General features: G+C 42.2%; 1 protein-coding gene across 1 annotated transcript; it reads left to right on the top strand.

The window, feature by feature from the left end:
• The first annotated feature begins 10,040 nt into the window (after nucleotides 1-10,040).
• Nucleotides 10,041-17,396, top strand: LOC129651401 (C-C motif chemokine 3). Its single transcript, XM_055580137.1, has 4 exons — nucleotides 10,041-10,222; nucleotides 15,370-15,566; nucleotides 16,422-16,536; nucleotides 16,839-17,396. The coding sequence occupies exons 1-4, from the start codon at nucleotides 10,155-10,157 to the stop codon at nucleotides 16,927-16,929; spliced, it is 471 nt and encodes a 156-aa protein (XP_055436112.1). The 5' UTR covers nucleotides 10,041-10,154; the 3' UTR covers nucleotides 16,930-17,396.
• Nucleotides 17,397-21,240: the final 3,844 nt, after the last annotated feature.

Here is a 21,240-nt window from a genome sequence, read left to right as displayed (position 1 = left end):
CTGGAGTGGATTGCCATTTCCTTCTCCTTACATATAACATCCTTATATGGATGTTAACCATATAACAGCCACCATAACCCGGAGCAGGGGTGTGATGATTCCCCAGGCAATGACGATCAGAAAGCAGAACAGAAACCGTTGATAATCTCAAGGCCACACACCTATTCAGTGGCAGTGCCACGATTTGGACTGAGATTCATCTGACCCTAAAATCTATTTTCTTTCCACCCTGCCACCTCCAGGACACATCTCGAAGGTGACCACAGAGAGACAGAAACTGCTGGCCACCTTGCAGCCATGCCACATGCAAAGACCCAGGGTTGAATGCAGGAAAGAAGTGGGGGTCATCTGTCCTAGAACAAGAATGGAATGGGAAAGAAACCAAGCTTTCCTTGTGTTCCCTTGAGCCAAGAACAGAAAAGGAGAAAGAATTTAGGAGGAACCAAGAATTTAGGAGGATACCCAGATAAAGAAAGTCCCTCCATTATTGGGACTTCCCTGGTGGTCCAACTGGCTAAGATGCCACGCTCCCAATGCAGGGGGCCTGGGTTCAATTCCTGGTCAGGAAACCAGATCCCACACGCTGCAACTAAAAGACCTGGTGCAGCCGAATGAATAAATAAATATTTTTTAAATACATAAAAAGTTTTTAAAAGAATATTCCTACATTATAAAAAAGGAACTGGATATACTTGGCAATGAAGCCATCTATGTTACAGATAAAGTATATAATCTAATCGTGTGGGTGTTCCACAGTCATCCAATTCCTTGTATTCATGTAAAGCCCTGCCTAGTGCGGCAGCTGCTGTGGGCCTGAAGGTGACTATATGAAGTTTCCGAAGGCCAGGAACACAGTAGTGCATGAATTGGGAAAGTTAGAGTCATGGGATCAAGACCACTACCCACCTCTAGCTCAATCACCTCTGACCCCCTGCTCACCCCCTCTTCCACATTGCCACCTGACTCCCTCTGCTTTGAAAAACAATGAAGAGTGAAAAGAGGGAGCCAGGCCTCCTGGGAACTGTAGCAATATGGGAGAGAAGGAGTCAGAGCATCTTGGAGAATCTCAGGATCACTAAATACAGTTCAATGTCACCCTACTTCATCACTCTCCCTGCTCCCTGTCCCCACCACCTACACAGGCACCCAGCCTGTACTTCTTTCCTTTAACCTTTCTCTCCTCACCCCTTTCTTTCTGTGAGTCTGGCTTCAAATGTTCTGATCTTCACCAAGACCCCCATCCCCAGCTCTAACAGTCTATGATCCCTGATATCTATTGCAAGTATCTCTCAAGGTCTCTCCCTGGTTCATGGAGTTTCATCTTCACACATCTTTTTTGCTTCAAGAGCAGGCAGATGTGTCTTATAGCACCTGGAATCTACACAGACTTTGTTATCCATGGGATTTCCATTCACCCCAAGCCACCTGCTCTCTGTCAGGGCAGACAGAGCTGAATGAAGCCCCACCCCTGCCCTTAAAGAGTTCTTAGTCAAGAGATGATGATGACATTGTCGGAAATAACTATCTCTTAAGATAGAATATGGTACATCTCATGTCAGAGAATGTCAGAGAGCCCAAACAAAATGTCAGAGAGCCCAAAATGTGGAGAACACTATCCCTTGGGTGTAAATGAATCATTGTTAGTCAAGGCTAAATCCACTGTGCACTACGTAAGAGCCCTTGATGTGGAGACCTCAGTGTAAATGAGTGGGGAGTACTAGTCTTTAAGCCATGCAGATGCATAAGAATGATAAGAATAGGTAATTAGCCACACAATGAATTTGACTGTTGATTTTTGCCTCCTAGCCTTGATTTGATCTTTGGCTAATGCAGGTAAAAAATGTTTTTATTCATTAAGGTCTTAACAATAATACTGTGTTCACACCAGTGAAGCTTCACACAGAGAATACAAAGGCTTGTGTCAACATGTTTAGCTAAATTAATGGCCTCCAAGATTTATACACTGAGGTCTTTTCTAAGCAGTAATCGACTATACAGTCCATGGAATTCTCCAGGCCAGAATACTGGAGTGGGTAGCCTTTCTCTTTTCCAGGGGATCTTCCCAACCCAGGGATCGAACCCAGGTCTCCAACACTGCAGGCAGATTCTTTACCAGCTGAGCCACAAGGGAAGCCCAATAATCAATAGAGAATGATAACAAATGCCTTTTGTATGCACAACCAAAAAATTACTCTTCTCCTCTAGAGAACCTTCCCTGACCTCTCTTGCAACTGAATTCTATATCTCCCTTTGGGTACCTCCATTGCATCACCTATAATATGTCTGTCTACTTGATTGTCTCCTCCTCTAGAAAGGGAGCTCCTTGAGGCAGAAGTTGTGTTCTGCTTTTCTCTGTGTATACAGTAGGTGTTCAATAAACACTTGGTTAAGTGCCCAAAGGCAGCCCAAACTGTTTTAATTTGAGGGGGTGTGCCTGGGTGTTCTTTGGAAGGACTGATGCTAAAGCTGAAACTCCAATACTTTGGCCACCTCATTCGAAGAGTTGACTCATTGGAAAAGACTCTGATGCTGGGAGGGACTGGGGGCAGGAGGAGAGGGGGATGACAGAGGATGAGATGGCTGGATGGCATCAGTGACTCGATGGACATGAGTTTGAGTGAACTCCGGGAGTTGGTGATGGACAGGGAGGCCTGGCGTGCTGCGATTCATGGGGTCGCAAAGAGTCGGACACGACTGAGCGACTGAACTGAACTGAACTGATGGGTAACATGAACCCAGGATGTGAATTCAAAGTAGCCAAATGAAGTACGAATGAACTGGGCATTTGACACTTTATCCAGAATGTTTCTGGGGTTTTTTGTTTTGTTTTCTAATTTTTTTTATTTATTTATTTTTGGCTGTGCTGGGTCTTCACTGCTGGAAGGGCTTTTTACTTCTAGTTGCGGCGCGTGGGCTTCTCACTGCGGTGGTTTCTCTTGTTGCAGAGCACAGGCTCTAGGGCTCACAGGCTTCAGTTGCAGTTCCCGGCTCTAGAGCACAGGCTCAGTAGTTGAGGTGTGTAGGCTCAGTTGCTCCGCGGCACGTGGGATCCTCCAGGATCAGGGATCAAACCCGTGTTTCCTGCATTGGCAGGTGGATTCTTTACCACTCAGCCACCAGGGCAGCCCCTATTTAGAATGTTTTGATGGAATAGTAACTCTCCTGCTTCCCCTCCTTCAACCCACATGCCCAGTGGTTTTATGGTGAAAGATACTATTCCAGGACTCAGCCCTTCCCAGTTCAGGCATGTCAGAAGTGACAGTGAGAGTCAACCACGGTTCCGGGGGACCCCGTGTGCATACTGTGAGCCGCCCCCTCACTCCTGAGCAGGGAAACTCTCCACTTCCCCCTCACTTGTGCTGATAAGCAGTTTCCCCTCCCACACCCCCCACTGCTTCCCTCCACTGTCACTGTGCTCGAAACTCCATCCTGGGAACTTTCACATCTGTTTTGTCATTTTGTCCTCCAGCTTCTGGAGGCTGAAAGCAAGACCGCTGACCCCAGCCATCACATGACCTTTCAAAAGCCCTAGTACTTTTTGTGTTGATTTCCCTCAACACTTTTGATTTCCCTCAGCACATCCATGTCTGTGATTTTATCTGAGTCCAATCTGTTTTTCCATGCCTCAGATTAGGAAGCAAGACCTAGAGAAGTAAAAAAAAACAAAAACAAAAACAAACTTGATTAAGGTTACATAGGATATATGTCAAGACTTAGTTTCTTATAACTCCTGGTCCAGAGATGACCAAACTTCTTTGACAGGTGTGACCTTCTGATATCACACGTGGCAAGTCTCTGTAGGTACCAGACTCTCAGGAGAGATTTCAAAAGCTCCTTCCTGCTGAGTAATCAGAAGGAGAGGTGGTCAATCCCGACATTCTCTGCTTTTGTTAAAAGGGAAGGCCAAGATGCAAGTGTAGGGGAGACCACTGGGTACGAAGACCAAGAGCACTAGCCACTAGGAGGCAGAGTGCCCAGAACTAGAGAATTCCGTGTGAGTGGATGTTGAGACTGCAAAGCCATCCTGAGCTAAGTTATACGGTCGTTCCACCAAGATCATAAACCAATAAGAGGTGAATCCTTTGGTCTGGCCAACATGGTAGCCCAACTCCTTGGTGGGAATGGGAGCAGAAAAGGGATTGTAGACTGAAAAAGTTTAGGGACATAGGGTTCAGGGCGGAGTCCACAGAATAGTGAGCTGGTTGAAGCTGTCCATCAGTGCCTCTTCTTAAAGTGGAAAAGTGCCTTCACGGCCATCTGCAGCCTGCTTTTTAGCTGTCAGAGGTGGACGGCAGTGACTTCAGGGGATGTCAACTTCTGGAGAGGAGTTTATTTGGTGGGTTCACGAAGAAAACTTTCATTTCCTTCTGAAGCATCTTTCTTCCTTCAAACGACACTGCTACATCTGTTTCAAGTTCTTTCCAGGCTGGTCACGGGGCACATCCAGAAAGAGAATAAAATGATTTAGTAAAACTTTGCTGGGGACCTACTATGTGACAGGCATTGGGTATACATGTTAAAGGCTTTCAAAAAAGATGATGCTTGATTTTTCAAAAATTCATGTCAGTTTGCTTTACTTTTTCGGGGAATATACATGGTTACTGTACAAAATTTAGAAAATATTGGAAGGCATAAATAAGAAAACAAAAATTATCCAGCAGTCTGTACATGGTTTTGTATTTTATTATTGTTACTTAATATCCTTTATGGAACCAGTATACCTTATTGTTGTTACTGTATATTCTTCCATGTTATTAAAAAGTTATTCAAAATTAGCATTCATGATGTTTCATTGTGTGAGTACATCAAACTTTTATACCAAAATTTATATTTAACCATTCTGTTACTTAGCCCCCTCAGGTTGTTCTAACTTTATTCTAAATTTAGCTGAGACTTGAAGGATGATTAATCAGGAAAAGAGTGTGAGAGTGGGGTCATTCAGGAAAAGAACAAGAGACTTGTACTTCTTAAAATATATAAAATAGATTACTTGAAATATTTCAGTTATAATGATAATAGTAATGAACACATAGCACTTACCATAAGCCAGTGATGTTCCAAGCCTTTATACATACTAATATATTTCACTAGTAAATCCTAAAAGAAATCAGTCCTGAATATTCATTGGTAGGACTGATATGAGAGCTGTAACTCCAATACTTTGGCCACCTGATCTGAAGAACTGACTCATTGGAAAAGACCCTGATTCTGGGAAAGATTGAAGGCAGGAGGAGAAGGGGACGACAGAGGATGGGATGGTTGAATGGCATCACTGACTCAATGGACATGAGTTTGAGCAAGGTCTGGGAGTTGGTGATGGACAGGGAAGCCTGGAGTGCTGCAGTGCATGGGGTCACAAAGAGTCAGGCATGACTGAGCAACTGAACTGAATGTATTTCATTCTCACAGCAGTCCTCTGAAGTAGGTACTGTTATTATCCCCTTTCACACATGAGAAAACTGAAGCACAGAGAGGTAAGTAACCCACGGAAGAACACACAGCTCACACAAGATAAATTTGGAAATGACACCGAGGAAGTATGCCTCCAGAGCATAAATAAATCAGAAAACGAGTGCTTATTATAAACTTGTGTCAAAAGCTTAACTGCTGGAGTTGTGTTATTATGATGTAAAATGTCTTTCAGTTTTGCATTTTGCATGTCTTTAAACAGTGCGAGTCATGGATTTCTCTCTTTTCCATAGAAAATTAAGGGAGTTAAATAGTGGTTTCCTTTATTTGTTCTAAATACTAAGCTCTTCAGCTGTCATGGGATATAATCGAACATATAGTATTTCACTCTGCCCTGTGATCTACAAGAAGGGGAAATTGTGCTTTACCAAGTGACACTTCATTCATAAAAAGCAGAGCAGAGACCTGCACTTTTAAGGAATCGCAGGCAGTTCAGAGAACTGAGTCTTTGTTTCCAGGAAGTCTGAAGGTGGCAAGAGTCAGGTCAAAGAGGGGAAGCTTCCATTTCATACTGGAAACAGTGTAGACTCTTTGAAGGGTTTTCAACAGAGACAGAGACTGACTTGAACAAAATCACTTTAAATGCCTTGTGTTGGACAGATTGAACAGAGGCAAAAACTGGGGGGAAAAAAACAATTGACAGGACACTCTTACAGCTGTCATGGCAAGACGTGATGAGGGCCTGCCTAACGCAGAGGCAATGGGAAAGGTGAGACGTAGATACACTCAGTTTCAAGTATACAGCAGAGTCTGTGGCTGAATGGATGGAGGAGATGAGGAGAAGGGAGGAGTCAAGGGTGACTTCCAGGTTTCTGGTTTGGAAGCTTGGTAAGAGGGCATGCTTTTTACTGAGTTACAGAGGGAGGAGCAGGCAGACAGGTGGAAGGATCTAATCCAGTACCAAGATGTGTACCCCGCTTTCTATGCACGTGCACACACACACACACACACACACACACACACACAATGGCCAGAGGAAAATGACAAGAAGAACTCAAGATAGGATAGGGTCTGGCTGCAGAAAGAAGGGACTGCATCGATAAGATACTGTCTCTCTAGGATGCTAGAAAGGGGCCCTCAGGATACTGTCTCTGCCCACGTGAAAGGCAGGGCCAAGCCTGCTGCAACCTGACTGTATGGACCACAGCTGAAAAAGGCAGACCAAGGCTGGGCAAAACACGGGTGTCATTATCAGTGAGCCCCTCCATGGAGCCACTGCCGAGGGAGGGAAAGAGCTGAGATTGATATCTGGGGATGTAGAGCTGTGGGGCTGGAAACCAGAAGGAAACCAATCCGTTGGGGCCAGGGCACAGGAAACACTGAGGAGGTGAGCAGAGAAGGATGAGGCCGAGGTGTTGCAGAACCTGGATTATTCAGCCAGAATTCCCTGTACTCTTGGCTGGGGATGTTCTGCTGGACCAGAGTGGGGCCTCAAAGAGGCTGGAATGAGCTAGAAACCTCGCACTCAAATCGAACCCCTCCATGCTGAAAGATCCACCAGTTTGATTGTTGGCTACTTTCTGACTTCACCACCTATGAGATCTTGGGTAGCCCCCCAAAATCAAGACCTTGACACCATGGCCTTTCTGAGCCTTTATATAATATCAGTATTTCAATTCCATAGTGAGACTTTGGGCATAATGCATGCTGTCAGTCAAATCAATGAATCATTTGTTCACCAAATACGTATTAAGGCATTGTGGTTATTGCTGGAGGTGTGCTGTTAAATAATGCAGATACTGAAATGTAAGGGCTTACTGGTGGCTCATTGGTAAAGAACCTGCCTGCCAGTGCAGAAGACGTGTGTTTGATCCCTAGGAGAGGAAGATCCCCTAGAGAAGGAAATGGCAACTCACTCCAGTATTCTTGCCTGGAAAACCCAATGGACAGCAGAGCCTGGAGGGCTACAGTCCATGGGGTTGCAAAAGAGTTGGACATGACTTAGCAACTAAACAATAAAAACAGCTGAAATATAAAGCTGACTAATGCTAACTCTGTGATCCTGGACAAGTCATTTCACCTGGGAACATCAATTTACCAATTAGGAAATTTCTGAGACCCTTCCAGCTCAATCTTCCTACAGCTTCCTTACATTATTCATTCAATATGTACATATGAAGCACATACTTTGTATACAAGTATACTTTTTTCTGATTCAAATAAAAACATATATGACCAAGAACTATGGTTTTAGGATTGGTATGAAAAATCTTACAAACATATAATCACTAAGATAGAATTTTATATTCAATAAATCACCTTTGAACTGAACTGAACTGAATTAAAAAGAACAAAATTATAAGAATTAGAGGTTATGTTAGAAAATTAACCATTTTATAATCACCATGTGCTAGAATTTTATTTAAATCCACAAAGACATGGCATGAATTTGGTTTAAAATCAACAGGACATGCAACAGGTGCATGAAAAGATTCTCAACATCACTTATCTTTAGAGAAATGCAAATCAAAACCACAATGAGGTATCACCTCACACTGATCAGAATGGTCATAATTAAAATGTCTACAAATAATAAATGCTGGAGGGAGTATGGAGAAAAGGGAACCCTCCTATACTGCTGGTGGATATAAATTGGTGCACCACTATGGAAAACAATATGGAGTTTCCTTAGATAATGAAAAATAGAGTTACCGCATGATCCAGCCATCCCGTTCCTGGACATACATCAGGAAAAGATGAAAACTCTAATTTGAAAAGATATGTGAACCCCAGTGTTTAAGCAGCACTATTTATAACAACCAGGACAGGAGAGCAACCTAAATGTTCATTGACAGATGAATGGATAAAGAAATAAGGCCATTTGCAGAAACATGGATGGACCTAGAGACTGTCACAATAAGTCAAGTAAGGCAGAGAAAGACAAATATCATATGATATTACATACATGTGGAATCTAAATATGGTACAACTGAACTTGTTTATAAAACAGAAACAGACTCACAGACATAGAAAACAAATTTATGATTACCAAAGGGAACAGGAAGAGGGACAAATTAAGAGTTTGGGATTAGCAGAAACAAACTACTCTATATAAAATAGATAAACAACAAGACCTACTTATAGCACAGGAAATTATATGCAATATCTTGGAGTGAACCTTAATGGAAAAGAATATGAAAGAATATAAATAACTGAATCTCTTTGCTGTACATCAGAAATGAATGCAACATTGTAAATCAACTATACTTCAGTAAAAAAATGTTTTAAATTTTAAATTTATCCAAAGAAGACATACAGATGGCTAACAAACACATGAAAAGATGCTCAACATCACTCATTATCAGAGAAATGCAAATCAAAACCACAATGAGGTACCATTTCACGCCAGTCAGAATGGCTGTGATCCAAAAGTCTACAAGCAATAAATGCTGGAGAGGGTGTGGAGAAAAGGGAACCCTCTTACACTGTTGGTGGGAATGCAAACTAGTACAGCCACTATGGAGAACAGTGTGGAGATTCCTTAAAAAACTGGAAATAGAACTGCCATATGACCCAGCAATCCCACTGCTGGGCATATACACCGAAGAAACCAGAATTGAAAGAGACACGTGTACCCCAGCGTTCATCGCAGCACTGTTTATAATAGCCAGGACATGGAAGCAACCTAGATGTCCATCAGCAGACGAAAGGATAAGAAAGCTGTGGTACATATACAGAATGTAGTATTACTCAGCCATTAAAAAGAATACATTTGAATCGGTTCTAAGGAGGTGGATGAAACTGGAGCCTATTATACAGAGTGAAGTAAGCCAGAAAGAAAAACACCAATACAGTATACTAACGCATATATATGGAATTTAGAAAGATGGTAACGATAACCCTGTATGCGAGACAGCAAAAGAGATACAGATGTATAGAACAGTCTTTTGGACTCTGTGGGAGAGGGCGAGGGTGGGATGATATGGGAGAATGGCATTGAAACATGTAAATTAACACATGTGAAATGAATCGCCAGTCCAGGTTCGATGCATGAGACAGGGTGCTTGGGGCTGGTGCACTGGGATGACCCAGCAGGATGAGATGGGGAGGGAGGTGGGAGGGAGGTTCAGGATGGGGAACACATGTACACCCATGGCAGATTCATGTCAATGTATGGCAAAAACCAATACAATATTGTAAAGTAAAAAAAAAAAAAATGATAATAATAAAAATTTTTTAAAAATAAATAAAAATAAATTTGCTTTAAAATAAAAAATAAGTAAAATCAACAGAACATCTTCTAAGTTTGTGAAGAGACAGCTACCTAGGTAACTAATTATTGCCCAACGTGGAAAGTACAGTAATGGTAGAGGTAGATAATAAGGTCCATTATCAGTAATGTGATTGATTCAGCAGTTTCCATTTCCTCCTTCTCACCCTCAACTCAAATTTGTCCACTTGCAGAAACTGAATCACGAGTGTGAAGGGGGTTCCCTGAAGAGTAAAGAAGGGAACGCAATTCGAGCAATCAATTGAGGACTGGGGCAGAGCGGGGTGGGTGTGAGGAGGAGGCATTGTCTATGACTAGGTTTCCAATGAAGCAGGTGATAGACTCCATTTGTTTTTAATTGACAGTAACAAAGAAAGACAGCTGGATGCTACAGCCCCAGTGAAATCTGCTATTGCCCCAAATCTTGCCTTTGCTTCACCTCCCTCAGGACCAGCATCAGGAATCATAGAGATGGATGGAAACACGGCTCATGTGTTTTAAGAGAAATAACTGTACAGACAAAGGAAGGACAGAATTCCTAAGGTGTGGTCTCACTTGGCTTATGTCTTATTTCCTCCATTATTCTAGCTCCTTTGGGAGAATTCAAAGCCCTCTTGGAATGGCCCAAATTTAACTTCTTCACTCTTATTTGCTCCTCCATCCTGCAGCTGAATCAGAACAACTCACTTCTCTCTCTGACCCAGCAATTTCACACCTGTGACTCTGCATCAGCTGGTCAGGTCATCTATTGCCACACTGTTTATATATGTTCAAATCCTGTGTCACTTTCAAGACCCAATTGTTCTATCCCTTCTGTGACACCTTTCCCTATCCTCTTAAGGAAGCCTATGACTCCCTCCTCCTCTTGTTCTGAGCTTTCTTCTATTTATCTCCTAAGAATTTTAGTGCTTTCTGCTAAGTGCTATGGTTGCCTGTTTATACTCTACCTGCTCCTATTGGACTGGGGGCATCTAGAGGATAAAGATTGTTAGAAAATATAAACCATAATTTAAAAGAACATATATATATATATATATAGTATATATGCTATATATGCACATATATATTTGTATATATAGTCAGCAAAAACAAGATCAGGAGCTGACTATTGCTCAGATCATGAACTTGTTATTGCAAAATTCAGACTTAAATTCAAGAAAGTAGGGAAAACCACTAGGCCATTCAGGTATGACCTAAATCAAATTCCTTATGATTTTACAGTGGAAGTAACAAATAGATTCAAGGGATTAGATTTGATAGAGTGCCTGAAGAGCTATGGATGGGGGTTCATAACATTCTATAGGAGTTGGTGATCAAAAACATCACCAAGAAAAAGAAATGCAAAAAGGCAAAATGGTGGTCAGAGGAGGCCTTAAAAATAGTTGAGAAAAGAAGAAAAGTGAAAGGCAAAGGAGAAAAGAAAAGATACACCCAATCTGAATGGAGAGTTACAAAGAATAGCAAGGAGAGATAAGAAAGCCTTACTCAGTGATCAGTGCAAAGAAATAGAGGAGAGCAATAGAATGGGAAAAACTAGAAATCTCTTCAGGAAAATTAGAGATACCAAGGGAATATTTCATGCAAAGATGGGCACTATATAGGACAGAAATGGCATGGACTTAACAGAAGCAGAAGATATTAAGAAGAGGTGGCAAGAAAACACAGAAGAACTGTACAAAAAAGATCTTCATGACCCAGATAACCACGATGGTGTGATCATTCACCTAGAGCCAGCTGTCCTGGAATGTGAAGTCAAGTGGGCCTTAGGAAGTATCACTATGAATAAAGCTAGTGGAGGTGATGGAATTCCAGCTGAGCTGTTTCAAATCCCAAAAGATAATGCTGTTAAAGTGCCACACTCAATATGTTGGCAAATTTGGAAACCTCAGCAGTGGACACAGGACTGGAAAAAGTCAGTTTTCACTCCAATCCCAAAGAAAGGCAACACCAAAGAATGTTCAAATTATTTCACAATTGCACACATCTCACACACTAGTAAAGTAATGCTTAAAATCCTCCAAGCTAAGCTTCAACAGTACATGAACCAAGAACTTCCAGATGTTCAAGCTGGATTTAGAAAAGGCAGAGGAACCAGAGATCAAATTGCCAACATCTGTTGGATCATAGAAAAAGCAAGAGAATTCCAGAAAAACTACTTCTGCTTCATTGACTATGCTAAAGCCTTTGACTGTGAGGATCACAGCAAACTGGAAAATTCTTAAATAGATGGGAATAGCAGACCACCTTACTGGCCTCCTGAGAAACCTGTATGCAGGTCAAGAAGCAACAGTTAGAACAAGACATGGAACAATGGGCTGGTTCCAAATTGAGAAAGGAGTATGTCAAGTCTATATATTGTCACCCTGCTTATTTAACTTAGAAGCAAAGCACATCATGCGAAATGCTGGGCTGGATGAAGCACAAGCTGGAATCAAGATTGCTGGGAGAAATATCAATAACCTCAGACATGCAGATGACATCACCTTTATGGCAGAAAGTAAAGAAGAACTAAAGAGCCCCTTAATGAAAGTGGAAGAGGAGAGTAAAAAATCTGGCTTAAAACTCAGCATTCAAAAAACTAACATCATGGCATCCAGTCCCATCACTTCATGACAAATAGATGGGGAAACATTGGAAATAGTGACAGACTTTATTTGGGGGGCTCTAAAATCACTTCAGATGGTGACTACAGCTATGAAATTAAAAGATGCTTGCTCCTTGGAAGAAAAGCTATCATAAACTTAGATAGCATATTAAAAAGCAGAAACATTACTTTGCTGACAAAGGTCTGTATAGTCAAAGCTACTTTTTTCCAGTAGTCATATATGGATGTGAGAGTTGGACCATAAATAAGGCTGAGCACTGAAGAATTGATGCTTTTCAACTGTGGTGTTGGAGAAGACTTTTGAGAGTCCCTTGGACAGCAAGGAGATCAAACTAGTCAATTCTAAAGGAAATCAATGAATATTCATTCATTGGAGGGACTGATGCTGAGGCTGAAGCTCCAATAGTTTGGCTACCTGATGTGAAGAACTGACTCGTTGGAAAAGACCCTGATGCTGGGAATGATTGAAGGCAGGAGAAGGGGATGACAGGGGACAAGATGGTTGGATGGCATCACCAACTCAATGGACACGAGTCTGAGCAAGTTCTGGGAGATGGTGAAGGACAGGGAAGACTATCATGCTACAGTCTATGGGGTTGCAAAGAGTTGGAGATAATAACTGAGTGACTAAACAACAACGATATACATGTCTGTATCAGTGGGGCTTACCAGGTGGCTCAGTGGTAAAGAATCTACCTACCAAGCAGGAGATGTGGGTCTGATCCTTGGGTTGGAAAGATCCCGTGGAAAAGAAAATAGCAACCCACTCCAGTATTCTTGCCTGGGAATTTCCATGGACAGATGAGCCTGGCGGGCTTACAGTCTGTGAGATCACAAAAGAGTGGAACAGAACTTAGCAGCTAAAGAACAGCATACGTATAACCGAGTCACTTTGCCATACAGCAGAAATTAACAACAACATTGTAAAGCAATTATATCAGTAATGTTTTTCAAAAGATCATTGGAAAGAACTAAATCTATTTCTCAATGTAAAAATGTGATTTATACAGTAAGTACCCACTAGTTATCCATTTTATGTGTATGCGTGTGTGCTCAGCTGTTTCAGTCATCTCTGCTCCAGGGGAATCTTCCTGACCCACGAATTGAACCTGCATCTCCTGCATCTCCTGTGTTGCAGACAGATTCTTTACCATCTGAACCACCAGAGGTGGCCTATGCCCACTGATAATAAGAAAATAATTAAGGATAGAAAAAAAATATATGTCTGGCTGAGAAAGTAGGCCCTTTCACACCACTGAATTTATGAGTTGAAAAGAATAGGAAAGGAAAACTGCCCTGAATTGGGCGTTACTTATGTTCCTCAAGTAATGCCAAATTCAGACTTATGTTCCTGAAGGGCTTCCCAAGTGATGCTAATAGTAAGGAACCCCCTTCAAAGAGACGGACAAGACTGAAGCGACTTAGCATGAGCACGATGTTCCTCAAAATAATTCAGAGAAATGGAAATCAAGACTTCATTTCAGCAAAGGTATTCGAAAGAAACCTTAGTGTATTTATCCAAAAATTCTTTCAAGTTGAACCACTGACAACAACCTACTTTCCAACTGGTTGTACTGTACGTGCTTTAAGACAGACTGTGTCCATAAATTTGTGGGCTGGCCAGGAAGGTAATACCTTTTCACTACAAAAAAAAATGAGAAAATTCCAGAAAAAGAGGAAGACAAAATTAATCATCCATTCATCTGTCACACAACTATAAGTACTGTTGATGCTTTTATTTCTAATGCTTTTTATTTTTTCCATGCCTAGATCATATATATGTGTGTATTCACACACACACATATTTGGTTATACTATTTACCATATATGTGTATGTACTCATATATAGTGAACAGTGAAGTCGCTCAGTCATGTCCGACTCTTTGCGACCCCATGGACTGTAGCCTACCAGGCTCCTCTGTCCATGGGATTTTCCAGGCAATAGTCCTGGAGTGGATTGCCATTTCCTTCTCAAGGGGATCTTCCCAACCCAGGGATCGAACCCAGGTCTCCGCATTGTAGACAGACGCTTTACCGTCTGAGCCACCAGGGAAGTAATTCTGTATACAATTAGTACATTTAGTACTAATGTACAATTAGTATATTAATACAATTAATGTGTATTACAATTAATATGTATAATACACATATATTAATACCATGTATGTGTATGTACACATATATATTTGTATGATTCTGTATATGATTAGTACATTTAGAACTAATGTACAATTAGTACATTTAATACAATTAGTACATTTTTTATCTTACTTTTTGACAACTGAGGTTTTGATTATATTTTTGCTACTTCATTTAGTTTAATGGTTTAATAAGAAACATTCCAGTGGATATAGCCTAACTTACTTTATCATCCCCTGATAGAGAAAAATTTATATTTCCTTATTTCAAGTTGTGATGCTGGGGTCAGCACCTTCCTCTCTGAAGACACCTCCGTATTTGGGCTTGTTTCTTCAGAACTCTTTCTTAGAAATGTGATCTCTAGATTAGTGGGCATAAATATTTTTAGGCTCATGACATATTAACAACACCCACATCTAATTTCTCTTTATGATTTTCAGCTAGCATTTAACCCAGTGGCCCTGGTCACTCAGTGACTGTTGGATGAATGGACAAATGACATAAACATGACCTCAGGCTTCCTGGTCCTCTGGCGGGAATTCCTTAATTCAGTTCCTTCCATCCAAAGGAGGTTTGGGCCACCGTCCCGGGCAACATCGCACCTGCCCTATTCGTGTGGTTAGAGCAACTGAAGAAGCACAGCACTCTCAGTTCTGTGGAAAGGTCTGGGGTGGAGAATGCATTAGAGGCAGGGACCAGACAGGAATAGCCCTGGGTGGACATATACCCCTCTCCGGATGCTCACAGGGGAAACCATTTCCTCACATGAAACCAGAACAAGTCATGTGTAGCGGGCTGACACTTATAGCGGAGAGAAGCTATTCTTGGATATCCTGAAGCCCTGTGGTTGTCGGGCACCCTGAGTTGTGCAACACTCCGCGTGAAAGCACTGCTATGCTTAAAATTTTCCCTCCTCACCCCCGGATTCCACTTCCCCATCTGCCAGGGCTGCCTTTATAAAAAGCCAGGGAGATGGTCTTCAAGGCAGAAGGACAGAGGCAGCAGCAAGCACTGAGTCCCACCTCGGCTCCGCTGACGCTCAAGCCCACACTCCGTCTCGCAGCATCATGAAGGCGCCCGTGGCTGCTCTCGCCGTTCTCCTCTGTGCCATGGCCCTCTGCAGCCAGGTCTTCTCGGCACCATGTGAGTCTGGGTAGTAGCTGAGGGGGTCCCCACGCCAATCTTGTGGCCTTGAGAGCCCCCAAGAGAAAACAGAGAACCTCTTTAAAGGTTGCAAAACATCTTGGCTGCTCTCTTCAAGATTTTTTATCTTTTTAAAGGGAACCTCAGATCTAGAGCCAGGGTGAGGGAGTTATAGTCCCATTTTACAGATGGCAAAACTGAGACCTAAACAAATGAGTTTGTAAAAGGCAGAGTCCAGATCTGGTTACTGCCCAGTGGTGTTAGTTTTCCACTAACCCTTCCTAGGTCTCTGCAAGAATTTGTCCTTTGGATGTCTTATGAGAGACAGCCAAGCTTTTTTCTTTTGCTGGGATGTGACTTCTTATTTAGTCATTAAGTGGTGTCTGATTTTTTTGTGACCCTGTAGACTGTAGCCCACCAGGCTCCTCTGTCCTGGCATTTCCCAGGCAAAAAATACCAGAGTGGGGTGCCATTTCCTTTTCCAAAGGATGTTCCCGACCCAGGGATTGAACTCGCATCTCTTGTGTTTCCTACATTGGCAGGCGTGTTCTTTACCACTGAGCCAAAGGCTGATGATTTCCTGACCCAGACACAAATTCCTGAAGGGAGATGTGATAAGAGAGAGCCCACAGTGAAGAGTCAAAAAGGAAGAAATGTTCAGACAGAAATAAAGGACAGAGACAGGGAAATTTCTAGGCAAAAATCCCCAGCACCTCCCAATGACTGGTCTCCCAGTCTGCACCCTGAGTGGGGCTGTTTCTCTTCCTGTGAGTCTTCCTCACTCTCTCACAGATCACGGGTCTTGCCTTTTTATCTGAACTATGACTCAGGCTCAATCTGTCCCTTCCTCCACAGTTGGCGCTGACACCCCAACGGCCTGCTGCTTCTCCTATGTCGCCCGGCAGCTTTCTCGCAAAATCGTAGCCGACTATTTTGAGACCAGCAGCCAGTGCTCCAAGCCTGGCGTCATGTAAGTGCCAGTCTTCCTGCCCACCTCTGGGGAGATGGGGGATTTGGGGGTGGGGAGTGGGGGTGGGGGTCAGCACCCAAAGGCACAGACAGGCCAAGGGAGCCATAGTGGGAGGCCCAGCCCTCCAGGGCTTATCAAATATATAGGACCTGCATCTCTGAGGAGTGACCTGACCTAGCCAGGCTTACAGAGTCTGGGAGGGCTGAGCTGCTCAGGACAGAGAGTTGAGGGTGGGCGGGCCCCCAGGATCGCCCCCCACTACTGCATTCCACAGTGTGTAATCCTTCCACTCCTCTCCACAGCTTCCAGACCAAAAGAGGCCGGCAGGTCTGTGCCAACCCCACTGAGGACTGGGTCCAGGAATACGTCACCGACCTGGAGCTGAACCCCTGAGTGGCCTGGAAGCTTTGAGGAACGCAGTGACCTCAGGAGCCTGACTGAGCAGCGGGGGTCTGAGCCTTGGGAGCACCCCTGTCGCCTCCATAGCTACCTCTCCTGTGCGCTGGTTGTTGTCAAACAGCCACACTCTGGGACTCGTCCCTAACTGAAATTGCAACTTATTTATATATACTATTTAATATTTGTAATTTAATTTCAATGCCCCATCGGGGTCTGGGACTGTTTTCTCCAAGAGGTCCCGAGATACCTTTTCACCAGCCTTCCCGCCCCCCCTTCACTTGCACTGTGCAGACAGTTGAGCGGCTCTCGCCAGCTTGTTATAGGCGGAGATGGTGCCAATGCTGCCAGACCGACGTTGTGCACTGGATGTTTCTGTTCAGTGTTGTGTTCAGCCCAGTGAAATAATAAAGATGCTCCTTTGGAAAGTAAACTAGCTTCCAGTTTGGTTTTGTTTATCTGGCAAATCAGAATCATTGGTTGACTTTCTCTGAAAGACAAACATCATATGATATCATTTATATACGGAATCTAAAAAATATGGTACACATGAACCTACTTACAAAACATGAACTGAGTCACAGATACAGAAAACAAACATGATTACCAAGGGGAAAAGGAGTAGGGAATAAATTGGGAGATTGGTATCGATAAATACATACGGCTGCCGCTGCTGCTGCTAAGTTGCTTCAGTTGTGTCCGACTCTGTGAGATCCGATAGATGGCAGCCCATCAGGCTCCGCCGACTCTGTGATTCTCTTGGCAAGAGTACTGAAGTGGGTTGCCATTGCCTTCTCTGAAATACATACTACTATATATAAAAGATAACTAGTAAGATCCTACTGTATAGCATAGAGAACTTTTATTTTGTGCTCTGTAATGACCTGTATCTGGCTCTTTGCGACTCTATGGACCCATCAGGCTCCTCTGTACATAGGATTTTCCAGGCAAGAATACTGGAATAGGTTGCTGTGCCCTCCTCCAGGGGAATCTTCCTGACACAGGGATCGAACCCGCATCTTCTGTGACTCCTGCATTGCAGGCAGATTCTTTATGGCTAGCACCCCTTGGGAAGCCTGGATATGTGTATATGTGTGGCTAATTCACTTTGCTGTACAGCAGAAACTAACACAGCATGGTAAATCAACTATACAACTATACAAGATCACACAGCAAGTGAACAGCACCATTGAGTTCTGAAGCTAGATTCTGATGTAATGAGAGACTTTGCTTTTCATCACCAACCAGGTTATTTCCCCAAATGCAATTCACCTGTATTCAAATCGCAATACTCCAATTAAAAATAAGGTTTAAAAAAAGAATCACTGGTTGAAAGACATAGTAAGTTAAAGAATAGGAAGATGGGAAATGGAGGGAATTGAGAAAGATGAAGAGGGGGCTACGTGCCATACAGCTACTCCGTTTGACAGTTGTGATTGAACAATGGTGACTGCCATATCAATAAAGGAAGGATGCTGCAACCATCAAGCCATCACTTTACAGCTGCCCTGACAGTGAGCTGAGGGAACTCAGGATAGAAACAGGAAGCCAAGCATCTAGCCGTCAACCGCTAGTCACCCCAACAGTTCACCTTGAAGACTATCAACAGCAGAGGTGTACATCACAGGAATGACTTCAGTGAGCCCACCCTCTTGCCTCTCCCCATACCTACAAACGGGCTAAATTCCTTAACTTGAGATATCTGGTTTTCTTTAATTAGCAGGAATCTTTGGATGTCCCAGCTACCTGGTCTTCGTTGCAAAAACTCCTTTATGTATATCCTGGCTCCTCACCTTACCTCTACAGAGCAGTCTCTCCAAGTTATCTGAGATACTGCGTCCTGGGCTTAAGTGCTCAGTTTTGTCCACCAATAAATCTTAACTCTCAACTTTTAGATTGTGCATTTTTTTTTTCAGTTAACACACTGGAATGTGTGTCTCACATTTCCAGAACACTGAAATTGTGAGTATTTTATGTATCAAATCATAATGGATGCCATTAAGAAGAGTATCTGTAGTACATATTTACAATAAATCAAACTTTCTTAATAACAACAGCTAACATGAGATTTACTCCAGGCTGAGGGCTTTTTCTGCTGTGTTCATTTGATCCTCACAGTGAAATAATATAGTCTAAGTGCTATTAAATTATCATTTGACGGAACAGTAAACTGAGGCTGTGGGGTCAGAGAGGTTAAGCAACTTGGACAAGATCACATAGCAAGTGAACAGCACCATTGAGTTCTGAAGCTAGATTCTGACGTAACGAGAGACTTTGCTCTTCATCACCAGCCAGGTTATTTCCCCAAATGCAATTCACCTGTATTCAAATCGCAAGCAATGATTGTTTAAGCCCCTTACATCAGAATTTTCCAGGTATGTCCCTGAGAATTGATATGTCTACCAAGCTTATCAACCATTCCACATGAATGTTAACAGCTGAGAACCACTGAAATAGTCACTAGAATTCACCTCTCTTTTCCAAATGTGCTGTATATCTGCATAAGGTAACAGATATAGTGTACATTCTTTTCCTAGGATCCATGCTCCACAAAATAAATGACTAATGTTAGAGAAGGAAAAGACAACCAGCCTACATGTGGAACAGGATTCTGTTTATAGGTTTACTGTGAAAGCTCGGTTATTTAATAGATTGCCTGTTTTATAGTTAAAGTCCTGTTTGTAGAAGAAAGAGAAATTCAGAAGACTTTTATAAAAATCAAACAGATATTAACTTTTATGAACCACCATTATGTCATTTTGTTGAAAATAATCTAATTTTCATACCCAAATTAGTTTAGATTTGTAGTGATCAAACTCTTTAGAGTACAATTCAACATTCAGTTCAGTTCAGTCTCTCAGTCGTGTCTGACTCTTTGCGACCCCAGGAACTGCAGCACGCCAGGCCTCCCTGTCCATCGCCAACTCCCGGAGTTCACCCAGACTCACGTCCATCGAGTCGGTGATGCCATCCAGCCATCTCATCCTCTGTTGTCCCCTTCTCCTCCTGCCCCCAATCCCTCCCAGAATCAGAGTCTTTTCCAGTGAGTCAACTCTTCGCATGAGGTGGCCGAAGTACTGGAGTTTCAGCTTCAGCATCATTCCCTCCAAAGAAATCCCAGGGCTGATCTCCTTCAGAATGGACTGGTTGGATCTCCTTGCAGGCCAAGGGACTCTCAAGAGTCTTCTCCAACACCACAGTTCAAAAGTATCAATTCTTCGGCGCTCAGCTTTCTTCACAGTCCAACTCTCACATCCATACATGACCACTGGAAAAACCATAGCCTTGACTAGACGGACCTTTGTTGGCAAAGTAATGTCTCTGCTTTTCAATATGCAAACATTAAGATGCCTATCCTATTGGACCAAAATATTGTTTGCGCTGATTCCATTTCTAAGAATCTGTTTTGAAGCAACACAACCAGAGGTCAGGAATATACAGACACAACGATATTCTTTGCAGCATGGTTTACAAACATCAAACAAATGGAAACAAGCACTTAAACAATCAGAAGATAAAATCAGTAGAGAAATGAGGTGTCCACCAATGCAATATTCAGTGGTTGGTAAAAAAGATAACACACATCTATATCTGTGGAAATTGTCCATAATATTAGGTGCAAAAGATATCTGTTTACCTCTAGTAAATGCAAGGATACTCTACACATATTCTACAGAATATACATATACAGCAATATTATTTTTACTTTCAACAACTATAAACACATATTTGCAAAGGCATATTTGGAAAGATACATATCAAATAGCTAACTATGGTGGTTTCTTAGAGGAAATGGAATTTTTATTCTTTTTTCTTTAAAGGAATAGAGACTATTTTCTGTACTTTTTTAATGTAGAAATTTTTATTTTAAAGTTTTTATTTCATTTGTTACAAATTGCTTCTGTTTTATGTTTTGGTTTTATGGCTATGAGACATGGGGGATCTCAACTTCCTGACCAGGGATCGAATGAACCCACACCCCTGTACTAAAGGCAAAGGCTTAACCACTGGACCACAAGTCTGTCATTTTAAATTTGGTTTACTTTTTGATAAACATGTATTGCTCACCTTTCCAGTCTCATCTTTGATCATCAGCTACCCTTTGATGGGTGATAGTCCATCTATCAAAACTACTTTCTGGCTGGGCTCTAAGTTGGCATGAAGAAAATAGAGCTCAGCTGAGCTCACAGTCTTGATGTCATAATGTTTTTTTTTTTAATTAATTAATGTATTTATTTTTTATTTTTTTAATATAAATTTATTTATTTTAATGGGAGGTTAATTACTTTACAATATTGTATTGGTTTT

This window comes from Bubalus kerabau, chromosome 4, assembly GCF_029407905.1.
Source record: "Bubalus kerabau isolate K-KA32 ecotype Philippines breed swamp buffalo chromosome 4, PCC_UOA_SB_1v2, whole genome shotgun sequence".
NCBI classification, from domain to species: Eukaryota; Metazoa; Chordata; class Mammalia; order Artiodactyla; family Bovidae; genus Bubalus; species Bubalus kerabau.
Note: the sequence above shows the minus strand (reverse complement) of the source record. Positions and strands in the feature narration are given on the sequence as shown.